Source organism: Vicugna pacos, chromosome 16, assembly GCF_048564905.1.
Source record: "Vicugna pacos chromosome 16, VicPac4, whole genome shotgun sequence".
Taxonomy (NCBI): domain Eukaryota; kingdom Metazoa; phylum Chordata; class Mammalia; order Artiodactyla; family Camelidae; genus Vicugna; species Vicugna pacos.
Genome location: NC_133002.1, coordinates 63,123,573 through 63,148,560, shown reverse-complemented (window position 1 = coordinate 63,148,560; position 24,988 = coordinate 63,123,573). Strand labels below are relative to the sequence as shown.

At 48.3% G+C, this 24,988-nt stretch overlaps 1 protein-coding gene across 13 annotated transcripts in view; it reads left to right on the top strand.

The window, feature by feature from the left end:
* B3GNTL1 (UDP-GlcNAc:betaGal beta-1,3-N-acetylglucosaminyltransferase like 1) overlaps nucleotides 1-24,988 on the top strand; it is an 82,428-nt gene that overhangs the window by 6,745 nt on the left and 50,695 nt on the right. For all 13 annotated transcript variants that reach the window (XR_012059920.1, XR_012059919.1, XR_012059914.1 and 10 more), the window contains 2 exons: nucleotides 1,898-1,962; nucleotides 21,484-21,549. Coding sequence is in view for 2 of the 13 variants with exons in the window: in XM_072939953.1 (XP_072796054.1) it covers nucleotides 1,898-1,962; nucleotides 21,484-21,549 (131 nt within the window). In the remaining 11 variants the exon portion in view is untranslated. The remainder of the gene's footprint in view (nucleotides 1-1,897; nucleotides 1,963-21,483; nucleotides 21,550-24,988) is intronic.

Here is a 24,988-nt window from a genome sequence, read left to right as displayed (position 1 = left end):
TTTTCAAGGCAGTAATATTAAAGCAAATTCCTTACAAACACAATCTTTGCCAAACACAAGATTCGTCGTGAGAACCTTCCCGCTTCCTTAGTAGGTGCCCCTTCCTTCATCACCCAGACTCTTGGGTTCAGTTTCTCCTCTTCTAAAGCCCAGCACTAATAAAGCCACTTTTCAGACAGAACTCCGGTTGCTTTCAGTGTGATTGTGGAAAGTCTCTTCCCGTTTTCATGAAACCCCTGAGCTCTTCTGCTGGGCCTGCCCTGCTTTTCGGTGATGATGGAGACTCAGCCTCCCCCTGGGCTCAGGGGCCAGGCTGTACGTTTCCCTCTCCTGCTGGTTGTACCTGTGGTTCTTTGAAATCTGCAGCCATCCTGCTGACTGATCTGGGTTGAGCAAGCTCTAGGATTGATGCTGAAGGCTCTGCTCTGGTCACACCCTCTGGTGACCTGAGTGTGCACTGAGATTCTTACTTCTGGCTGAAGTGTTGTTTGCTCCAGAGAGTGGCTGAGTGACAGGAGGGACCTGCCTTCTCCCCCTGCTCTGAGGCAGACACTTTGCCAGTGTCCCCTGGGCCCCATGACGACATTCTTCACGGTATCTCAGCTTTGAGGAAGAGGGAGTTACCGTTTTAACTCTGCACACTCCTGTTCTCCTTTGTGTGACTTGTCTTGGAGGCACCAAATCAGAATGTGTCTGTTACGCAATTCAGGTGTCAGGACTTCTTTTTGAGGGAAGGTGGGAGTGTGCCCCACGAGTCCCTGCAGACCCCTCTGTTTGGGTCAAGTGCCTCCTCTGATCTGTCCTGCCCTCAGCACCTGACTGAGCTCACTTAGTGTTAATTTCTGCTCCATTCCTTATTTGGAACCCTTTCCTGGCCGGCCCTTCCTGGAAGCTGGCCGGTGCTCACTTGCCCTGACCACCTGGTGCCCTCGTGCTGCTCACACCCAGTTCCCCCCAGGACCTGTGCCTGCACCGTGCTCTCTCCATTTAAGCGCACGTCCCCTCGCTTGCCCCTTGTCGGGGTCTCTTCTCGACAAGCCTCCCGGTGCCTCCCACTGTGCTCTTGGATTTAACCAGAGGTTATCATTTACCTCTCCAGCTCAGCTGTGTAATCTCGCTGAAGGAAAGAGATTGCCTTTTAAAAACATTTGTTTGTTTGTTTGTTTAGGTGGGGAGATAATTAGGTCTACTTATTTATTTTCATAGGGAGTACTGGGGATTGAACCCAGCACCTTGTGTATGCTAAGCATGTGCTCTACCACTGTGCTGTATCCGCCTCCCAAAAAACATTTATTAAAATGTAAATCCGTACAGAAAACTACACCTGTCATCACTGCACAGCTCAGTTAATTTTCACAAACTAAACGCACCGTGCAGCCAGCACCTAGATGAAGAGCCGACGTCACCAGCCCCAGAAGCCCCCTCCCCGAGACAGCCACTCTCCTGATTTCCAGGAGCACAGGGAATCTGCTGCCTTGTGCTCCGACTGCCATCCCCACGTCTGCTCCCTGTGCCCGTCGGTCGGAGTGGCGCCCACACTGTGCAGCCAGGACCATCCACGCTCCTCGTGGTGTAACTTCACCCCCGAGGGATCCCTGGGGCAGCCCCGACTTGGTGGAGTGGGGTCTGCACCTTGTCACAGTGCAGCAGGGGTCACAGTACCTGTAGGTGCAGTGGACACCGCCAGGGCTTCATTTCCTGCAGGGAGCACACCTGCCCTAGTGCATGTCTTATCAGTGCACTTGCTGCGCCTGTTTCTTCTAAGGCACCTGGTTTTCCACTTGGTGGCACAGAGTTTTCCCAGCTTTCTTACCGTGTGCATCCCACTAAATTTTATGAAAGGGAATCCACTGAAAATTGAATTCTAAAAGAGCTTCTCCTTTTCTTTTTTATATAGTTGGATATTCTAAAAATCAAGCAATAGCACAGAGCTCGGGGTCTTACCTCTGCTTCTTGGATTCGGTAAGTAACTCTTTGCTATACTTAAAATGTATGAATGTATCCTGCTTGAATGATTAAGAGATACTACATTTTAGTGTGGTTCTTGAAAATCATTGTTATGTGCTTTGCTCAGACTCGACAGTTAAGGTCCGTAGGTTGTTGCTGTTTAATTGCTGTAGCACCTGATGAGGGAACTGATTTTGGATAAATAGAGTTACTTAAAAACACAAAATTGCAGAGCAGAGAAACATAAAAAGAAAACGAAGATGAAGATAAACTAGGAAGCTGTTGAGAAGTGCAGTACTTAAATAGAAATAATTCATGCAAGTTGGTAACACAAGAAAACAGGAAACAAAAGAAAACGAGTGGTAGATACATAGGAAAGGACAGGAATGGAGGCTCACAAAAGTAGGCATGTGAACAACAAACTAAGAAACGTTTGTAATCAAGCACAAGTTAAATTAGTGAACATATGAGAAAGAATATATGTGCATATATGCATGACGGACACTGTGCTGTACACCAGAAATTGACACATTGTAATTGACTGTGCTTCAATTAAAAAAATTAAATTAGTGAGATACCACTTTTAAAAACCAAATTAACAAAGTTCTCTAAAAATGTAGATACTCAGTGTTTGGAAACTCAGTGTGAACTGGCAGCGTTGACAGCATGATTTAGCATTTTGTATTAAAACTTTTGAAATGCTTATGCCCTTGACCCCTGGATTTCACTTCTAGGAACCCATGAAATTCTGAAATTTACGCGTTTATTTATTATGATGGAAAGTTAGTTAATGGAAACAAGTTGATATTCGATGGTAGAGTAATGGCAGTCAGTCTGTGTCAGCCGATTACTATGTTTATGGATAATTTTAATGACACGTGAATGACTATGATGGGTGAAAGAAGGGCACGTGTTGGTGTGTGCATGCGTCCTTACCTGTAGACTTTATCTTTAGTGGCTGCAAGTCACTCTGAGGACATTTATCTGTCTTCAGTCTTCCCTTGGGCTCCCGGGTCCTGGGGTGGGGGGCTCCTCCAGGTCTGGGAGTGTGGGGCTCCCAAGGGTGTGGGCTCCTGGATCTGGGGGTGTGGGCTCCCAGGTTACGTGTTCTTTGTCAGATGTGTTCTCTCCATCTGTGGTTTGCCTTTTCACGCTTCAATGGTGTCTTCTGATGAGCAGTTTTAAATTTTTATGAAGTCCAGTTTATTGATTGATCTCTTTTATAGTTAATTTTTTCCCTAAGAAGTCTTCGCTTTTTCCAAGGAAGTTATTCTCTTGGTTTTTTACTTTTTTATTTGAACACCTTATCTCCTGTGCTAGAAAGCAGGTTAGTTTTTTCATACGGGTTTTGGGCTGCAGTGTTGAAGAGACTCTTTCTCAGTTGAATTGTCCCAGCGTCTTTGATGAGAATCAGTGGGCCATGCCAGCATAGGTGTATTTCAGGACGTTCCATTCAGTTCTGTTCATCTGTGGTCTGCAGTTCATTCCTTTGTCTGCGGTACAGCATCCCACTGGGCAGACATACTGCACTTCCCAACCCGGGCGCAGGGCTGGTCCGAGTTCTTCCCCTGTGAATGGCGTGGTGGTGGGCTGTCTCGCACCCGCCTCTTGTGCACATAGGAGAGCTCTTCTGCGTTCACCCCAGAAGTGGGATTCCCAGCCCGCAGGGACATGCGGGCTCACCCGAGGGAGAGAGCGGTGCTGCTGTCACGTGGCTGAAGACGTCCGTGGCCCCGGCACACACTGGCCCTGGCTCTTCGGCCCCGGAGCCCTTTGCTGGGGCATCCAGGTTGCATTTTGACTTGTTAGCCACCTGGGATGCAGTCTGGGACCATGTTTAGATTCAGAACATATTTTGTCAAGAGTGTTAACATCGGTGGAGACCAGCTCCCGTGCGCTTCTGGGACTGGAGTTTATCTGTTCAGCAGGTTGGTGCCTGAAAGTGCCGGGCATGGCAGCCAGTGCGAGGGATCCGGCAGTGAACTGGCTGCGACAAGGACAGTGGGAGCCAGAGTTCAGGCCCCGTACTTCCCCCACCCCCTGGTCCTGCCTTGTCTCTCTCCTAACCCTGCCTGGCCCACGGTCCCCCCACCCCACCGCCCGCTCCTCAGCGATGCTCCCAGCCCTCCACGCGGTGGTGGGAATGGCCTGTGCCTGGGCTGCCCCCCAGCACTTGAGTCTGCGCACATCGATCGCCACCTTCAGCACCGCGTCCTTTGTTGCCAGCATCGGCTGCCTCCCTGACAGAAGGCTGTCTTCGGGCAGGAGGGACTGGACTGATGTTTCAGAAGCACCTGGAACATGACTGGCAGGTAGCAGGTGTTAATGGACACTTGTTAAATGGATGGGTGGCATTTGGGTTTGTGTGTTCGGCTTAAATGGGCAAATTAGACTGAGGTGGACACCTCTACACACGTGTCCTGGAGCCCAGCCACCCTGTTGGACGTTGTCTCCACGGAGAGTGCAGTGCTGAGCTTCTCCGTCTGCTCACCGATGGACTTTCAGAATCTCTGCTGTAGCGCAGGCTTTCAGACTGTGCTGTCTGGGTGCCTGTCCTGCCGGCTGCTGCCTGGGGGCCAGCAGGCCTTTCCAGGGACATCGGAAAGGCCTCCCCAAGGACCTTGCTGTCCCTCTCAGTCCCAGACATGTCTGAGGATGTTTGTCCTGGAGGGAAGCGGGTCACGCAAAGATCAGCAGTGTTTCAGGTGTGCAGGAGGCCGCCGCCCATCCCCTCACTGGGAAGTTGCAGTCTTGGGGACAGTCACTCTGGGCCCGCAGGAGAAGCACAAAGTGCAAGGACACGGATTCCCCCCAGAAGGAGTACCATGCTGAGTGGGCCTGGCGCCTCCCGCCGGGGTCAGCGGGGCTCTGGCCTTTGGCCTTGGGACAGAGGACCTGCACTGTGTGACCTGGGCACTATCATCAGGAAATTCTGCTGGAAGGGGTGTCTGTGGCCTTTCCTGGGAAAGGTTTTGCAGAGCTTAGGGGGGATGCCGGTTGCATTTGCTTAGGTGGTCCTTGATTTCTTTCACCAGCATTTTGTGGTTTTCAGGATACAGATCATGTGCTTATTTTGTTAAGTTTGCACTGATGTATTTCATTTTCTTTGGAGTATTTGCACATGGACGTCATATCTCTAATTCCTGTGCCCACATGTTTGTTGTTAGTGTGTAGAAATGTGATTATTTTATGTGTCAATCTTGCAGAACTTACTTGTTCTAGGATTGGGGGGCAGACTCCTGAGGATTTTCTAGGTGGACAGTCATGACGCCTGCAGATGGGAACACTTTCATCGCTTCCTCTCTGAGCGGGAGGCTCTTTATCTGCTTTTCGTGCCTGATTGCTCTGGCGGGAACTTCTGAGCGTGTGGAGCAGGGGTCCTCACCTTCTGATCTGGAGGAGGTGCCAGCCTCTCGCTCCATGTGCCAGCTGCATGCCAGGCCGAGGCGCGGCCCTCTGTCCCTGGCTTGCTGAGAGTTTCTATCGTGAACAGGTGTTGGGCTCTGTCACATGCGTTTTCGGTCCGTTGGAATTTGTTGGTTTTTAAGATGTGTTTGTTACTGAAGATACATAAGATTTTTCTCATCTTCTTGGAATTTGGGGATTTTTCCGTGTGTGTCAAGAATCATTTCTGGACAGTGGCAAACTCTTCCAAGGTGCGGACTCAAGGTGTTTTCAAATGAGGTGAAATTTTCTGTGCTGGCTCTTACTTTTTCCTTCTGCCTGGTTTTCCCCTTTGCGGCCCTCGTGTTCGAATGTTGGGTCTTACAGTTTGCATTTCTCTTTAGTTTTGTATTTCCCTGTTAGACCTTACCATTCATTGGTTCAGTGATGAACTGTGACCAGTCCTTCGCTTCTGCCGTTGCTTTTGGAAGTTAAATAGCGTGGTTCCCGTTCCTCCAGTGCTGGGGCACCTCTGAAAGTTCCTCTTTTTTGTTCTCTCCTCCAGCAGCTCTAGAGGGCGGCTCCACTCTGTGGCCCAGGTCCTCTTGGCTGCATTAATGGTTGGTTTTGTTTGTTTATGGCTCTCTGCACCTCGGAGGTCAGGCCACACTGTCCGGCGGCCATGGTGGCGGCACGTATGCAAGGAGGTGTGGGATCTCCGCTCCTGGGATGGGACCCTTTTGTCCACAGTGGGGTTGAGGGTCTCTGCTGGGTCTGGGAGAGGCCTGGTTCCAGGTGTCCTGGGTTTCTGGCCAGTTCTTTCCCAGCCTCAGGGGTAAAGAGAAGCGTGCTTGTCTGGTGCCCTTTTCCCCAGTTCTCCTGGGGGAGCCCACCAGCCCTGCCCAGGCATCCATAGATCTGCAGACTCCTGGAGCAGGGAGTCAGTCTTGGGGTGCTGCCCACCATCCCCTCAAGGTCCTGTGCACTTGTGGCCTTTGCTGCCTTCTGGCCTGGCCGCTGTGTTGGTGAGGGTGTTTGATGCAGCTGGAGGGTGTCAAGCACAAGATCTCAGACCCTGTGTTTGCAGCATTGTGATCACGCCCCACCCTCCCCTTCCCCCAGCACCACAAGGCTGCTTGTCTGGCTGCAGAAGGTGGTTGAGGCTGTGTTGACTGGCAGAGGCCGGCCCGGCCTCCCCGACCCTCTCCAGGCACTGACCGCATTGAGGGTGGGAGGCTTCCATCAGGCTCGCCCTGGTCTTCCGTGTTCCAAGGAGTGTTATTGCCACACCTGGAATGGCCGCGTCGTCTTCATCTCCTGGTGGGGCCAGCTTCCTGGACTGTCCCCCCTTTCCCTCCAAGGATATGTTTATACCTAGTAGGTTTAGTCATCACATGACATTTGCTCACTGAGAGACCCAGGAAGGTGGTGTGGAGGCCATGAGAGCCCGCCTGTGCCTGCTGTTCATCTGGGGTCGTCTGGGGTCCGGGGACAGCTCGCAGCACCACATCTCCCATGTGTTCCGGTCTAAGGCAGCAGTGGGCCACCAGCCTGGGAGACAGCCCCGCACTGCGGCTGCAGGGAGAGGCGTGGGAAGGGCTGTCTCTCTGAAGCGCATACGGTGCTGCGCCCTAGCAGGGTCTGTTGGATCTGCTAGTCTTTCCTCTGGAGCCTCCTGGCTTCCAGCTGACTGAATGTGTGGAGGACACGGTGCTGGGTGAAAGGAGACCACCATCCTCATGGGGTGCCCGCAGCTCCTGCCAGGGGAGGCTCCTTCCGAAACCGGCCGGGAGTGCTGCCTGGCCATCTGGTTCTCGCTCTCAGGAGGGACTGTCCTGAACCCTCGTGTTTTTGGCTCTTTGTCCACCCTGCCCCCAGCCCCGCTCACCTTTGGCTCTGAAAAGAAACGTAGGGCAGAGCAGGCCCATGCATCAGGCCGAGTCTCCCTGGGACGTGCCCGCCATAGTCTGGCTTCTTTTTCTCTGTGAAGTGGGAGAAGGAACTGGCATAGAATTGGGGGGGGGGCGGGGCATGGAGGAGTGGAGATCTTTTAAATGACTTTGAAGTGATTTCAGTCTCTTTTGCTATTAACCATTTTTTCCAAACTGCTAGTAAGTAGCAGTGTTGACTGACACAGGTATTAGTGGTTTTTGTTTCTCTTTCTCCTCTAATTCTTTCCTGTGCATGGGGGGAGGGGTGGAGTGTTGAGACAGAGGAGAAGGACCCAGTTCCCCCGCCACGTACCTCCTGGGAGTGGCACACGAGACCATGCACTTTACTTTGAGGGTTTTTGAGAGCAAAGCATCTGACCGCAGGGCATGGTGGTTACCACGAGACTACTGAATAAGGTTATTTTCGCTATATGTAGATGGGCATACTGGCCAGTCAATTATTAAATGCAGATGTTGCCGGCTGGGGAGGAAGTCGTTTCTCCCGTCTCTGCCTCACACGCCACCTGATTTTTATGTTTGGCTTGTCAGTTTTAGTATGGGTTCATTCAGAAAAGAATGTCGGCATCAGCTATGGAGAACATGCTACAACTTTAGAAAACAGTTGGGAAATGTTGTGAGCTCAGGTCTGGAACAGGTGGAGGCTGCTGCTTTTCCAGCTGTGTCACCCAGGAGTTTTAGTTCTGTAGGTAAGCATTGTTGCCCCCTGAGTGGGAGACAGCTGGTTTGGAAGCCCCAGGAGAGGAGCAGCCAGGACTGGAGGGGCCATGCGCTGCCCTCCCCACTGTCCGGAGCCTTCTCCCCCATCTCACAGCTGGGGGTGTGCAGGAGGTTGTGCATTTTCACTTTAGCGTATTTACAGTTGAGCAGAACCTCAGTTTTCAAATCAAAGGTACTTCTGCCACATTTTAAAGTTACACTTTTTGTTCTGTCTTCAACAGTGTAACATGGTAAACAAACATTCCTCTTCCATTAAGCTAAATAACTGATAGAAACCCAGTTTTTTGTGCAGGTTCTTTTACAGACTTTGTCAACTGCTTTGAGTGTGTTGATGCCGCTGTGTGGTACGAGGGGAGGGCTTTCGTCGTCATGCGCAGTGCTGAGTTGCAGGCTTCTGGACCTGAAAGCCCGTGATGTTTGCTGCCCATCAGGGCGCACACACCACTCACACACACCACACCCACACACAACACTCACTTTCCTGTCTGCTCTTTCTTTCCTGAGGAAAAGGTATGGGCTTGAGTTTCAGACCCAAGACCTGGAGGGTGTCAGCGGGCTCAGGGTCAGGGCTGTGTGATTTCAGTGATGGCTGTCCCCAGGAGGCTCAGGCAGCATCCCTGGGGGCGGGGGATGCCCTTGGTGTTGAGGTGGGGGATGGGTGCTGCCTTGTTGGGTGGCAGCTGCAGACCCGTGAGGATCTGTGTGTGAGGCTCTTCCACGTCTGTTCTTTGAAAGAGGAGACACTCCTTGTTCTTGACGCTCACGTTCAGAAGGGTTTTCCTGAACAGAGGAGAGAGAAAACGGTTGAAGAAAGGCTGGAGAAGTCTCGGCACTGTAGCTGCCCCCCAGGGCCAGGTCACGCGGGCAGCCCGCACACTCCCGTTTGTGTCACACCGGAACCTGTGGTGCTTGGCAAGCTGTCACTCTTGCTAAGTGCCACTGGATTGCATGTTCTGAAAGAGATGATGCCTCAGACAGCCGTGAGCCTTTGAAATATTTTTTATTTGTACAAAGTGTTTTCATTTCAAGGCTTAGGAAAGGGGGATGAGAGCTTGTAGGAGACACTGGAGACTGGGGGCCTACTGCAGGTACAGAAGCCAGATCACAGGGCGGATTCGGCCTCAGCGGGCCCCAAGCCGGGCTGCGTGGGTCTTAGGTGACCCCCACTTGAGAACGTGCATTTCTCCCAACTGTGCAGCTGGACTGTGCTGTTTCAGGTGCTCAATCTTTAGCCTTCCCAAGGCCAGAGCGCCTCTGGTCATCTCGTCCACCACGGTGCCCGGCACTTACTGTTGCTCCTTTCCCCGTCCTTCTCTGTCTTACCAAGCCCCATGTGAGCACGCGGTGTCCTGCGCCCGAGCGGGGAGGGCGCAGGCACGGACCCTGCCCTGCAGAGCCCGCAGCAGCCGCAGCCTGGGTAGATGTGCAGAGAAGAGGCTGCAGAGTTGTCAGGAAAGAAGGTGTAAATTAGGCTGGGGGAAGGGGGGAGTCCAGCTCAGGACCAGGGCCAGTGCCAGCTGTGGCCTCCTGCCCAGAGCCCTCCATGCCGCCTCCTTCTGTTAGGAGGAAATTCCTGTCTTATCTCCCGATTAAAGGGAATTCCCTTCTCCACTTCCCCAAGACAGAGCAGGGAGCAGGGGCGCGGCTCCAGGATGGGGTGGGCTGGGGCGGAGTAGGGGCGGGGCCTTGAGACAGAAGGGGCGGGGCTCCAGGAGGGGCGGGGCCTGCGGCGGGGCGCTGGCAGCCCTAGGGTTCTGGGTTCTGTTGGGGGCTCTGTCCGCAGAGGAAAATGCACGACCTGAATTTGTGTGTATTTAGTTAAAATTGCATGTTTGATCCTAGATTATTTTTGTGTTTGTGTGCTGTGATTATAGCTTATAGAAAGTTATGTATGCATGTGGACAGGGATTGGAAGGGAACGTAGAAGGGTGAAAACAGTACATTTCGGGGATGATGGTATTGTGCAGTACTGAACATTGATGGTGTATTGCTATGCGGCTTGTATCGTAAACCCAGAATTATAATGGTTTTTAAGAGCGTGATGGAGTGAACTCTGATTAAATTTTTTTCTAAATATTGAGTATACTGTCCTAGACACATTATATTTTAAAAAGCAGCTTGACTGGAATATTACTTACGTATAATAAAGTACACCCATTTAAATGTACACTGAGTGAGTTTGACAAATGAATACCCATGTAAAGGCCATCTCAGTCAAGTTTAAAACATTCCCATTGCCCCAGAGATTTCCTTGTGCCTCTTTGTAGTCATTTCCTCTGCTCCTCAAAGAAACTATAAATGTGATTTCTTTAGGTTAACAATCTAATTACCTAATTATCTGTTCTTTTAGTAGATTAGCTCCCTCTACCCCATTCTAGAACGTGATATAAATGGAATCGTACAGTATACACTCTTGTGGTTAGCTTTTTTTTCCCCTTAGCATAATGTTTTTGAGATTCCATGTTGTTACTTACACCAGTAATTTAGTTTTTTTTTCTGCTCAGTAGTGTATTCCAATGCATGGATAAACCACAAATTGTTTACATAGTCATCCATTGATGGACATTTGGATTACTTTCAGTGCTTGGCTATTATGAGTAAAGATGCTGTGGAAATTTGGGTACAAGTCTTACTGTGGTCATATGTGTTCACTGCTCATGGGTAAATATTAGGGGCAGAAATGATGGGTGGTATAGAACATGTAAGTTAAACTTTATAAGAAACTTCAAAACTGTTTTGCACAGAGGATGACGCATGTTACACTCCCACCGGCAGTGAATGAGAGTTCCAGTGGTTCTGTGTTCTTACAGCACTTGAAACTATCTGTCTTTCAAAGCTGAGCCTTTGTGATGTGCTTGTAGCTCTGTCTCATTGTTTTAGTTTGCATTTCCCTGATGACTCAATGTGTGGAACTGCCATTTGGGTGCTCACTGATCATGCATCTGCCTTCCTGTGTGAAGTGTCTTCTTCACATCTTCTGACTTTTTTATTAATTTGTTTGTCTTAATATTGAATTTTATGACTTTAAAAAATTCTGTATACAATTCTTTCTCCCAGTGTATGGCTTGCCTTTTTACTTACTTTATTTCCTAAAAGTGCCTTTTGAGGAACAGAAGTTGTTGATTTTGATAAAGGCCATTTCATCAGTTTTTCCCTTTGAGATTTGTGCTTTTTGTGTCCCATCTTAAAAACCTAAGAAATCTTTTTCTACTCCAAGATTTTATTCTCTGTTTTCTCCTAGAAGTTTTACAGTTTTATCTTGTACATTTAAATCTGTTATCTAATTTAAGTTAATTTTGGGGTATGGTATAAAGTAGAGGGTGAGAATAATTTTTTCCCACGTGTTACCTGGTGGTTTTAGCATTACTGAATTTCCTTGGCACCTTTGTTGAAAATCAAGTAACTAAAAGCATAGACCCATTTCCCGTCTGGCTCTGTTCTGTTCAGGTGCTCTTGGTGCCTGTCTCTGTACCAACTCCCTGCTGTCTTGATTCCCGGAGCAGCTGCAGTGATAAAGCTAGTGCCGTCTTACTGAAAAAAATCAGGTATTATAAGTTCTCCAAATGTATCCTTGCTTTTCAGAGCTGTTCCAAATTTGTTTAGGTCTCTGAATTTCTGCAAAATTTGAGAATCAACTTGTCAGGCCTGCTTGGATTTTTATTGGAATTGCATTGAATTTACAGATCTGCTTGGAGATCTTAACAGTATTGAATCTTCTAATCCATAAACATGGTGTATCTCTTAGTTTATTTGGGCCTTCTTAAATTTCTCTCAGAAATCTTTTATAGTTTCTAGTATACAGGTCTTACATAAGTTTAACAAAATACATCCCAAGTATTTTATGAGGTTTGATGCTATTGAAAATGGTATTAAACATTCATCTCCTAGTTTTATTGCTATAAATATACTAAATCACCGCATTAGTTCTAGTTGGTTTTGTCTGTCTTGTTTTTGTTCTCAGTGTGAGAACTCACTAGGAAGTGATCACAGCACCTGGGACTAAAGACTCTGCCTCTTTCTCTCTGGGGCACGTGCCTGTAGTCCTTGTTCCTGGCCCGCGGTGCTGTGCGGACCCCTGGCCAGCGTCAGACAGAGGTGGTTCTAGTGACAGTCCTGGTCCTGTTCAGACTTTTGTTTACTTCATCTTTTACATCATGAAGAAGAATACACACAGAGAAGCGCATGAAACACAAACGTGCAGGTCGGTAAGTTCCCATGCAGTGGTACTTCTGCAGCCACCACAGAGAAGAGCGCCACCGAAGTCCCTGTCTTGTCCCTACGCAGAGGTAAACATCATCCTGCCTGTGTGGGGATTTTTCTAACAAACAGAACCATGTGTTACCTGCCGTGTCTGTCTTCATCCAGTCTGTGGCTTGTCTCTTCACTCTCTGAAAGCTGTCAATGAACGGAAGCCTTCATTTTGAGGCCCTTCAATTTAGTCATCTTGTCCTTTATGGTCCTTTGTGTTTGTGCTTTTTGTCTTCGTCATGAGATGCTTTCTCCTATTTTAAGGCCTTGAAAGTGTTCTTTTATGTTCCAGATGCTTTATTTCTTTTTTACCTTTTGTATTTTGATGTAAACCCTACTTGGAATTGCTTTTGCTTACTTCTGTTTAAGTTCAGCATGCATACTGAACACGTTGAGTTATGGGAGACTGAAGACTGTGGTGCGGCCGTGTGTCAGGTGCAGGAGTGCAGTAGGGCCCGCACCTCCCACGCCCTCCTGCTCCTTGTCGGTAACTCCCTCCTCGTCTCCACAAGGCAGCTGGAACACTAACACCTCCAGTCAGTTCTTCTGACTTTATGTATTTTGTTAGGTGTTCTATGCCTGGGTGACGTCACACAATGTTACATGTTGGAGATTAGTCCACTTTATCGTGTGTATCAGGAGTCTGCTCCTTTTTGTTGCTGTGTAGTATTCCACTGTATGAATATTTATCCCATTGATCCATTTTGTTGTTTGGGCTTCTGGGGGTCTGAGTACTGCTTGTGCATGTCTTCTGGTACATGGTACGTACAGGTGCGGCCGGCGCATCCTAGTGTGCCATGCAGTTTCCCAGTAGCTGGTGTGTCTACTCTCCCTCCAGCAGTGTGCAGGCATCTGCTGGTTGATGTGTATGAGCTCTGCATGCTGTGCATGAGGCCCATTTCTGCCCCTGTGTTCTGTTCAGTTGGGTTATTATTCTGTGCTTTGTCTGCCAGTACCACAGTGCAGCTTTATAGAACATAGTATGATCTGATGCTGTATGTCCTCTTGTTCATCAACTTAATGTTTTCCACTATTTAAAAAAACTCTTTGTATTCTAATATAAATATCAGAGTAATTTTGTCAATTTTCACAAAATCCCTCTTGGGAATTTTGATTGGAATTATATTGAATCTACAGATCAATTGAGAACTAACTTCTTTACAATAGTGAGTCTTCCTAACAATAAATATATGTTCATTAATTTATTCAGATCTTCTTTAATTTGTCATAATAGACATGAACAGTTTTCATAGTAGAGGACTTACAGTCCCTTGTTAAATTAATTCCTTGGTATTTGATTCTTTAAAAACACTTTAACCAACTCTGTTGAGATAGAATTCACATAAAACTTCCACCCAAATAAAGTGTACAATCCAGTGGTTTTTAGTATATTCACAATGTTATGCAACCATCACCATGATCCAATTTTAGAGCATTTCTATCACCACAAAACAAAACCCCGAACCTGTTTGTCATCACTCCTCATTCCCCTGAATCCCAGCCCCTGGCAGCCACTAACCTCCTATCTGTCTCTACGGGTTTGCCGGTTCTGGACACTTCCTGCAAATGGAATGTACACCGTGTGGTCCCTGTGCCTAGCTTCCCTCACGTGGCATGATGTTTTCAAGGTTCATCAGGTTGTAATGTGTGTCAGCACTTCACTTCTTTTTATTGGTGCATAATAGTCCTCTGTATGGACGTACATTTTGTTTATCTGCTTACTAGCTGATGAACACTTTTTGACTATTACGAATAGTGCTGCTCTGAACATTCCTGAAGAAGTTTTTGTGTGCACAGGTGTTTTCTGTTCTCTTAGGTGTAGAATTGCTGGGTCATATGGTAAATCCATGTTCAACATTTTGAAGAACTGCCAAAACATTTTCCAAAGTAGCTATACCATTTTACATTCTCACCAACAGTACGTGAAAGTTACGTGATTTTTCTCTTGAAGCATAGTTGGCTTATAATGTAGTGTTAATTTCATGTGATTTTTTTGAGACTATGCACTTTTAATTTAGCATTTCTCTGTTGTTTATTTTGGGTTGTTTATGTAAATAGTCATTTTTCCTCTTCCCAAGTTTTTTAAATCTTGAAGAAGACCAATTTGTCAAATTTGTCTTTTTATCATTTGTGCTTCTGTTGTCATGTCTAAGAATTCTTTCCTTAATTCCAAGTAACCAAGATTTGCTCCTAATTTTTTTGTAAGAGTTTTTAGTTTTAGCTCTTACATTTAGGTGTGTGATCTATTTTGATTAATTTTTGTGTGTGACGAGGGTCTGCATTTACCTTGTCCCTGTGGTGACCCACTAGTCCTAGCGTTTGCTGAAAGACCATCCTTTTCCCATGAACTGCCTCAGGCCAGCCGTGGTTGCGGAGGGTGTTTCTCTGCGCTCAGTCCTGTTCTGCTGATCTCTGTGTTTATCTTCAGGCCACTGGGGTAGCTTCCCAGTAATGAGTTCTGAAGTCACAAAGTGTAAGTCCTCCACCTGTGTCTTCCCTTTTCAACATTGTTTCAGCCATTCTGGATCTTTCATATTTCCAGATGAATTTTAGGATCAGCTTGTCATTTCTACAAAGAAACAAACTGAAATGTAGATTTGGATTGTATTGAATCTATAGGTCAGTTTGGGGAGAATTGCTCTGATGAAGACTAGAGTCTTCCCATCCATGAATATGGTATCTCTGTTTATTTAGGTCTTTGACTTCTTTTAGCAATGTTTTGTCATTTTCACCAAATAAGTCTTGCCCTTCTTTTGTTAAATTTACAACTCAATATTTTATTATTTCAATACTATTGCGAATTTTTTTTCTCAATTTTCTTTCAGATTGTTCAAGGCCAGTATATAGAAATTCCATTCATTTTTCTATCTTGATCTTGTATTCTTATTTTGCTGAACTTATTTATTAATTCTGGTAATGTTTTGGCTTTGTTTTGGTGGATTCCTTAGGATTTTCCAAATACAAAATTATGGTTTCTGCAAATAGGGGCAGTTTTACTTCTTCCTTCCAATCTGGATGCCCTTTGTCTCCTTTCCTGCCTGATTGTGCTGACCAGGCCTCCTGTGCGTGCTCTGCACAAGTCACAAGAGCAGGTGTCTTCCCTGCTTCCAGTCTTGGGAGAGCATCTCGTCCTGCACGCTGAAGATGTTAGCTGTGGGAGTTTTGTACGTGCCTTCTGCCAAGCTGGGGACGTCCCTTCCTATTGCTTTGTGGAGAATTTTTGTCATGAGTGATCACCATTCGATTTTGTGAAATGCTTTTTCTGCACTTACTCAGATCGTCATGTAGTGATTGTTCTTTTTTCTTCTGATATGATTTATGACGATCGGCTTTCAGAGGGTCAGGCCACCTTGCGCTCGTGGGATCAATCCCACTTGGTCATGGTGTGTAACCTTTTTCATGTGTTGCTGGATTTGGTTTGCTGATATTTTGTCAAAGACTTTTCTTCTACGTTCATGTGCGATATTATTCTGTAGATTTCTCCTCTTGTCATGTCATTTTCTGACTTTGGAATTGGGTAATACAAGCCTCATGGAACAAATTGGGAAAGTCCCTGTCTCCTCCATCTTCTGGGAGATGTTTTGAAGGTGAGACGTTATTTATTCTTTGAATGTTTGGTAAAATTCACTACTCATGCCTTCTGAGCTTGAACTTTTTTGTGTGAAGATTTTAAATTACTAATTCAGTTTCTTTTTCTTTTTATAAATCTTTTCATGTTTTATGTTTCTTCCTCAGTCAATTTCAGTAATTCCTGTCTTTCTAGGAAGTTGTTCATTTCATGTCAGTTATCCAAGTTGTTGGCACATGGTTGCTTTTAGTTCTCTCTTATAGTCCCTTTGACTTCTGTGAGGTCGGGGCTGCTGTCCCCTTTTCATGCCGGAATTTAGTGATTTGTCTCTTCTCTTTTACTTGGTTTGTCTTGCTCAAGAGTCCACAGATGACAGGTCACAGGACAAACCCACTGGCAGCCTGTTTCTGTATGGCCTCTGAGCTGAAAATGGTCTTTTTATTTTTAAAGTGTTGGAAAAACAAAACCAAATCAAAAAACAAAGAGTATTGGCAGAAACCATATGCGGCCCATGAAAGCTAAAATATATACTACCTGGTCCTTCATAGAAAGAGTCTGCTCATCTCCAGTCTAGCTAAAGGTTTGTTAAGTTTCTGGATGTTTTCAAAGAACCAACCATTGTTTTAATTGATTTTCTCTATTGTTGTTGCTTTTTTCTATTTCATTGATTTCTGCTCTAATCTTTATGTTCCTTCTGCTTAGTTTTCGTTGTCTGCTCTTTGTTTTTGGTTGTTTTTTCTTCGGGTCTTTCTTTGTTAACATAGGCACTAAGAGCCATGAAATTTTCTCCAGGCACTGTGTTAGCTATTCTGTGTTGTGCCGTGTTTTCATCTTCATCCGGCTCACAGTGTTTTCTAAGTTCTCTTGGAATTTCTTCTTCAACCCGTTGGCTGTATAGAAGTACCTTGTTTATATCCGTAGATGGTGGTAGATTTCCCAAATAGCCTCCTGTTTTTTATTTCTAACTTAATTTTGTCATGGTCAGAGAACGCACTTTATCTGATTTTAGTTCTTTAATATTTTCGATCCTTGTTTTGGGATCTGGCGTATAGCCTGCTGTTTCCAGGAGGGTGTCCCCATGTGGACGTCAGCAGGTAGGTGTTGTCGGGTGGGTCTTCCAAAGGTAAAACATAGTTATAATAAATTGTTGATTTTTAACTCTTTTTTGAATTATTTTCTTAGTGGTTGCTCCATGGAAATCCTTTATTATCCATTATTTTGTGTGTTTTTACTTCTATGCTCAGTTATCTTTATGGACTGGTCATTATACTTGAACACTCATCTGTGGAGTCAATTTAGGCCTTGAATGAAACCCTTCCCCTCAGAGATCTTCCTGGGACCCTTGTAATCCAGCCTCGGGGCCCCTGTCCCGTCAGGTGACGTGTCATCCACCCCAACCCTGAGAGATGGCCCGCTCTGGCCTGAGCTGTAGTGTTGTGGGTTAAGCACGCAGGTCCCCCGCCCCAACTGGAGCACACACGTGGCTCTGATTTCCATTCCCTGCAGCTTTGCAGGGTCATCAGAACATGGCCGGGAATCTCAGCTGCTTCTTATAGGTCAGCAAGGACTCCAGGCAGAAGTGGCTTGTTTCCTGTCCAGGCGAGTGCTTCCGGCAGACCAAGGCTGGCACTTCCACTGTCTTCTTAACTCTCTGCTGCTTCAAGACCCTCACAGTCTCATGTGGCTTTCTTAGTTGATGGTTTGTGTGCTGTCAGTCTGTCACCTCTGCACATGGGGCATGGCGGCATCCTGACCACGCTGGGTCCTGCCCTGGCATGAACAGTCCAGGTGGCACCACACGCACGTGCCGTGACCCCGTGACTGTGGTTTGGAAGAGGCTCTTGGCATGAGGGCTGGGCCGGCTCCTTTCTCTTCCCCGCCCTGCAGACCCTGTCTGTGGGCTGTGCATCCTGAGGTTGTGTGACCAGGCCATTTCTGCGTTTTCAGATCTTTTTTGTCTGAAAGCCAGCATACAGACACTTAACAAAACCCAAAACATCAACTTTGCCTTCCTCTGCAAGGCTCCTCTTGGCTGTAGATGCTTACTTTCTTCCTTCGCAGGGGCCTGTCCTGCCCTCGCCTCCCCGCAGCATCCCCAGCCTCGCTCCCTCAGGACCAGCCTCCACTCAGAAGCTGCTAGACTCAGAGCCACAGGTTCCTTTTAACCGTGAAGTTCTTTGACGAGATTAGTTTTTCTCTACCCAATATTTGTATGGTCAGAAGGAAACAGTGTTTCATTCTGAATTAATGTTATTTTTATAATGTATCAAAATTCTTTCTCACCTGCTTATCACGTGGAATTGTCCACACTTTCAGCGAACAGCGGTGGGGGTCTGGGGCCTCCCTTAGGCTGGGAAAATCGTCTCCAGACACCTTGGGGTCCAGACACTGAGCCTTTTTGGTTCATGCTTGGTAACTCTTCATATCCACCTTTCAGGCCTCTCTCGGTGGTGTCTCAGATTCCAGCTGACTTTGTAAAACTGCCTCCTGGGTTGGGCACGGGCTGGAGCACATGCACCTTGACCAGGGCAGCCCTGCATGGGACGGCACCATGGGCTCGGGCCTTGATGAGAGGTGGCAGGGGCCATGGGCCACGAGCAGAAGCATATCGAGGCTTGTTATTAAAACATGTTGCCGCTTTTTATGTGTAATGAAGACCTTTGCATGCTCCCAGCTTTCAGCATGTTTTTCCTCTTTCAAAATGGTCTCGGGAGAAGAGGGAACTTACTTAAAACTTGCGGAGCTGCGGTACCGCCGAGACATTCTGGGCACCTGCTCTGCTGTCACTTTTTGGCTTGAGTGTTTGCTTATTGCGTTCAGCCTCGAAGTTCTCAGCTCATTGCCCGGGTGTGTCAGAGGTGTTCACTATTCAGACCCCAGCAGTGGAGGCGATTCTGGTAAAAGAAGTGATGGGAAACTGTATTAGAATGTTCTTGAGAGCCAAGAATTTCTGGGCAGTTTTGGTTTTTCCTTAGATCCTTGGACCCTCAGTTAATCCTGTGTTCAAATTTTAACCCTGACATGTAATTGCTGTGAGACTTTGGGTGAGTTACGTAGCATCTCCAAACCTTGGTTTCCTCGGCTGCAGAATGGGAATATTGGTTGCTCTGTCTCCAACTATAGGAGATTGTGATTAAAAAAAAAAAATATATATATATATATATATATTATATATGTAGTGTAAATGGTGAAATGAGTGGAAAATACAATTTAATCCTAAGACACTTCGTTTGTTCTACAAGTACTTTTGAGGGCCAACCAAATGCGAGAGCTGGGCTGGCCAGCGCGAGGTGCCCCTTCCAGGTGGGCATCTTGGTGCAGTTGAGTAAGTGTGGGACTTGGGGCCTGAAGGTCTATGGCAAGTCCCGGGGCACTCACCCGGCTTTGGAGGAAGCGGGGCTTACCTGAGTCGTGGTGACGCACAGGGTCCCAGGGAGGTCATGCTGTGGGCAGGGAAGGGCCCTGACCCCGGCTTCCTCCCCACCCCCCAGCTTTCCCTCTCGAGTCCCTCCTGGTCCTGCGCTACCTTGTGCCCCACACCAGACCTGACGCGGGAGTCAAGACTGGTTGAGGAAACCCTCAGAAACATGTAGGATTCTGCTTGAGGCCATAGACACGGGGGCCACTCTTCAAGCTTTTGACCACAGGCCTTCCCTTTCAGGGAAGTCTCCCGCTTTGTCTCTGCCCTGCTTCCTTGCTGGGCTGTTTCTGGGAGAGAAACAGGCTGAGGTGTAGCGTGACTTCTCATCCCCCTCACCTCACACCCCTGCTTCAGTTTTCCTTGTGAAGATTCCCGGCTGCGGCTGACCACGCACATGCCTGGAGCCAGGGAAGGAGTCCGTGCTGGGATAGCCGACTTTTCTGCTCTTGTTCTGACAGCTTCTTTCTCCCGGGGTTCCTCTGTTTCCGACTTCATACCTGCACTCGGTTCCCTCCTCCGCCTTCTCCGACCCGGCCTCCTCACAGTAGCCACAGGCTTCCTCTCAGCTTCCTTCCTCCATAGCACAGCACTCACAAGGCCGTTTTCCAGCATTAAGAGATAAACTACAGGTCTTTTAGTTTATCTTATTGTTCAATTTAAAGATAATATCCTCCCAATGACATTATTTTAGTTCTTCTATTTTGTACTTTTCTTACTCTATTGGTGCCTTTAAATAAAACTCTCTGAAATCTTTTTGATTATTTATCAACTTTAAGCACTTCTTAAATTGTTAGATGGCAAAAAACTAAAAATAGAGCTACCCACTCCTGGGCATATATCTGGAGGGAACTCTAATTCAAAAAGATAATGCACCCCAGTATTCCTAGCAGTGCTGTTTACAACAGCCAAGACATGGAACAACCTAAATGTCCATCAACAGGTGACTGGATAAAGAAGCTGTGGCAGGGAACATGATGGAGTACTACTCAGCCATAAAGAATAAACACTGACACTTGCAGCAACATGGGTGGACCTGGAGATCGTCATTCAAAGTGAAGTGAGTCAGAAAGAGAAAGAAAAATGCCATATGCTATCACTTATATGTGGAATCTAAAAAAAAGGACAAATGAACTTATTTACAAAGCAGAAACAGACTCACAGACATAGAAAACAACTTATGGTTACCAGGGTGGGAGAGGGGTATGGAGGGATAAATTGGGAGTTTGAGGTTTGCAGATACTAACTACTATATGCAAAATAGGTACACAACAGGTTTCTACTGTAGATCACAGGGAACTATATTCAATATCTTGTAATAACCTATAATGAAAAAGAACACAAAAAGGAATATATATGTATGTACACGTATGACTGAAACGTTATGCTGTACACCAGAAGTTGACACAACATTGTAAGCTAACTTCAATTTCTACAATTACATAATACTTCAATTTTCTAAAAATTGCGCAATGGAACATACCTATTGAAAAATACACAGAACATGCATGGATACTTTGAAGATTAATTAGGAGGCAAATACACGTGTAACAACCACTTAGGAAGTAACCGCGTTGCTGCCACCTCACAGGTGCACCCTGTCCCATCACTGCAAAGTCATCAGCTTTCTGACTTCGGGATTACAACTTTGCCGCTTTTCTTTATGGTAGTTTGCATTTTGTGTGTATGCCGTAAATAATCAGGTTACTTTTGCTTGACTTGAACTTTACAGGAATGAAATAGCGCTCCTGCGCCCTTTGGCCTTGCCGCCTCCGTTCGGCGTTGTGTCTGAGATCCGTCTGTGTTGTGTGTCGCTGTTGGTCAGCTCGCCCCTGAGTGGTCTCTGACTGCAGCGATGTGCACAGGTTATCCACGTGTGCTGGTGTCCGTGACATTGGGCATCCCCAATCCGAACAGTGCTGCTGTGAGCGTTCCTGCGTGTGTCTCCTGGGGCGCGCGTGCGAGACTCTCGTGCTCAGCTGGTGAAGTTCCCGGGTCTCGGGGGTCGAGTCTCCACTGTGCCAGATGAGCCCTGCCGCCCTCCCAGCCTCCTCCCTGCCAGCCAGGCGTGCACACTTGCTGGAGTCGTCAGCACTTCCCCTCGTCCGCACCGCAGCCCGGGGGGTCGCACCCTCTGCGACGACGGGGCTGTGGGCTGCAGGGCAGTGTCCGAGGTGCCTGCTCGCTGTCTTTTCCTTGCTGGTTTGCGGGGCCGCTTCCTGTGTCTTCAGGTGTACTCTCTCCTGCAGGACGACGCGATGATGCCGCAGAGGGTGAGGCTACAACACGCAGCTGCTGTGCGACACCCGACAAGTGTAAGTCCAGACTCCCTGGGGCGCGGCCCCGCCTTTCCAAACCTGCCCTTACAGCTTTTTAGATAAAGGCTCTTCCTTAGAGCAGGAGGAACCAGCGTGTGGTCAGACTGATACGTGGCTGGTGTGTCTCTGAATAGTCACAAGTGTTTCCCTCGAAGGAAAGTGCACTTCTTGTTCTGAGCAGCACTTGCTGCTTTCAGATGAGCACACGAGTTGATTTGGTTTAGTTGGATTTTACCAGCATTTCAGAAGCCATGTCCCTCGGACACGAACACACAGGTTGAGAGCTGTAGTGTGAATCAGTTAAAACAAATTACTGTTGTCTCAATGACCTGGGACCACGTTCACCTCTAGAACGGCTTCCCAGTGGGCCCCGCGAGCCAGGCTCTCCAGGGCCCATCCTCCCGGGCACTTGCTGGGTGAGGGAGTGTCTCCCGCCCACTCGGACACCGGGGCATCTCAGCCCAGGGGCCACTTGCCCCTGTGGCTCGGGGTCCAGGTGGCCCAGGTGGCCGATCCCCAGAGCTGGTGTCTGACCACAGGGCCCACTGCTCAGACATCCATGCTGGAGCCTCAGTGAAAACATCTTAGAGTTGCTGTGATGATCACTGGTTTAGAAAGTGGGAGAGAGAAAGGTCTGGAGCTGTCTTGCGGTGAGTGGTGTCAGCTTTCCCAGGGACACCCCTGCTTGCCGCTGACCTTTACCATGGTGCCACGCCCCACCGGGTGCACACACTGGAGCTTTTCCAGGCCATGTGCCTGTGAGCCCCAGGATCTAATCCCCGGTGTCCGTGGGCCTGAGACACTGTGTTTCTCCTGGGCTCCCGGGCACTGTGTTTGGCGCCGACTGCAGGGCTGTGGGGCCTTCATGAAGGAGAGGGCCTGTTTGTTCCTGGGACAGGGCTCAGGGCTCAGAGAGCAGACCCCGTTAATCGTGGATCAAGTGAGCTGTTCAAGACAAAGGCTCAAAAACACACCTCCTTGAGATAGTTTCTCAAGGAGCCTGAAGCACTTGTGTTAGTCCAAGACAAATTCTTTCTTTTCCAATGGCCCCTTACCTTGGAGCTCTGAATTCTGCCCACGGACTCTCTGCTTCTGCGAGATTCAGCACCTTGGTCTCCGGCTCAGCTGCCATCCCACACACACGACTCTGACTGGGGCTTGGCTGCCGGCACCTGGCCTGTCGTGGCACCTGACATGCCCAGGCTCCACTGGGAAGTGTCTCTTCGTGGAATAGGTGGTGTCTCACAGCCTTAAGTTTGATGTTGAGGATTCTTATTCCCTGAATTATAAGTGCACTTACATTGCTTAGGTTTAAACATCATTAATGCAAACGTGTCCGTGAAATGCATGTGTGAGAAGGTTGGAAATAGCCTGTCAGCTGCATCTTGAGAGGCACCCCACTGCTCCTTAGGCTGGAAGCTTCCGGGCGGACGTGAGGGAGGGTCGGAAGTCCCCAGTCACTCCTTCCCTGAGAAGTGGCCCCTCGGCCGAGGTATCGCTGTGGCTGTCGCACTCGTCCTGAGGTCGGATGGCAGGGGCCCGGGGTCACCACCTCGCCGGCTCGTCAGTCCCCCACTGGGTCGAGCCCGTTCTGTGGCCAGGAGGTCAGGAATGGTGGCGACTAGACCAGCCTTTGGGAAGGCCCACAGCCCCTTCTTTGGCCCAACATGCAGTGCTGCGGACCCCAGCAGCCGCCCCCGGTGCCCCCAGGCCCGTCCACAGTGTCTCATAGGCCTGCTCTTCCCAGCCAACACCCCTGGGCGCTGACCAGGGCCTGTGAGTTTGTGTGTGTCCTCACCCTGGCCACCTCCGCCTTCCCATGGGTGGACACTCGAGGCTTTCAGGTCTCAGGGCCACCCCACGTGGGCTGGGCTGCAGTGTCAGCCCCTGTGGGCTGTGCCCACGCCCACGCGAGCCCGTGGGTGAGCCTGCTCTGTGGCAGATCCTGGGGAGAGTGCGCCAAGGAAGTACAGAGAATTGCTGCAGGGGGTCGGCCTCGGGGTGGGGGCAGGCAGGTGTGGAAGCCCGAGGCGGTCTCCTTGGATAACCTCCCTCACCTAAAGCCAAGGCTGTGGACTTCCTTCCTGCCTGCAAACCCCTTCCCAGCAGCACGTGGTAACTGTCAATGGTAGCTTCCCAAGTGGACACCAGACTGACTGTCATGGAGAGGAGGCCTCACATGGCTGTGCAGCAAAGGTCAGAGCTGGAGGCTTGAGCTGCCGGGAACACAGATGGCCCCTTGTGGGTGCTGCAGGCGCCTCCACATGGCTCTGGCTTCCCTCAGATTCTGAAATGCTGGGAAGGTTTAAGAAACACACATGTGTGTAGTCTCTGGCAGCTCTGTTCCTAGCAGCTCTGGCAGCTCCAGAGACTGTCCCTTGTGTTATGCAGTCTGCATGCCTATTGACTGTGCGGATCGAGACTGTCCGTCTGCCTTCCTTCCCAGCTACAGAAGGGACGTCGGTGTCGGGGAAGTGAGCTGCCGCAGTGAGGTGGTCCAGCCTGGGCCCCCAGACTTCTGGGCTTCACTGGGCTGCTCTGTAGGGACCACCAGACCTCCAGAGGGGCTGGTGGGACTTCTCAGTGACATGGAAAGAGAGATTACATGCACAAATAATATTTTTTGGCCTGGTTCCTTTGTTGGGAAGAGATAAAAGGAATGACAAAGGTCCTGGGTGGATTTCTGCTCACAGTTTATGTCTACACGGGAAATTCAGAGACTGGGGTTTCCAGAAATGTCTTTCATTGGCTCTGATAAATGCGATAATATTACATGTGGGAGGGGCAGAGATGGGATCTTAGAAAGCAGCCCCCTTTTTCCAAAGTTTAACTTGCTCTTGACCACCAAGCTAATTGCTTGAGTTAGTTTTCTTTGCTTTAACCTGTTCCTGCTAACGAGTAACCCTGTGGACTTAAAAGTTGAGCAGACCCGTTCTTGGAGTGGGCAGCTGCACTCTGGGTGATAGTCACACCAAGCGTTTAAAATATATTCTACATGGAGGCTTCTGAAGAATTTTGTAACCAGTGTTGCCATTGGAGGGACTGAGATACTTTCAGATACACTGTTTCCCATTTTTTTCATGATGGGTTCATATGTGAAGTTACTTTGGGTGGTTCTCCATGCATGGGTTCAAAGACTTTGAAATCTAAGGATCCAAAAGGAATTTGGGGAAAATGCAGATCGTGTCAGTTTGTCTTAATCTTAATTAAAATACCTTGGTTTGCATTTTTATAAAGTTGTGGGTTAGCGCTTTTCTCGTCAGCCTCGTGATTGAATACACCTGCCGCTCTGTTTCAGCCCTGAGGAGCTTTGCTCCGGGCCTGGAACACCTGTGTGGTCTTCCTGCGTCTGCAGCCAGAACAGGGACTCGGAGCAGTCCTGCTGGGCAGAACCAGATCGGCTTTAGAAGTGCTGTTACGTGGGGCCAGATCCTGA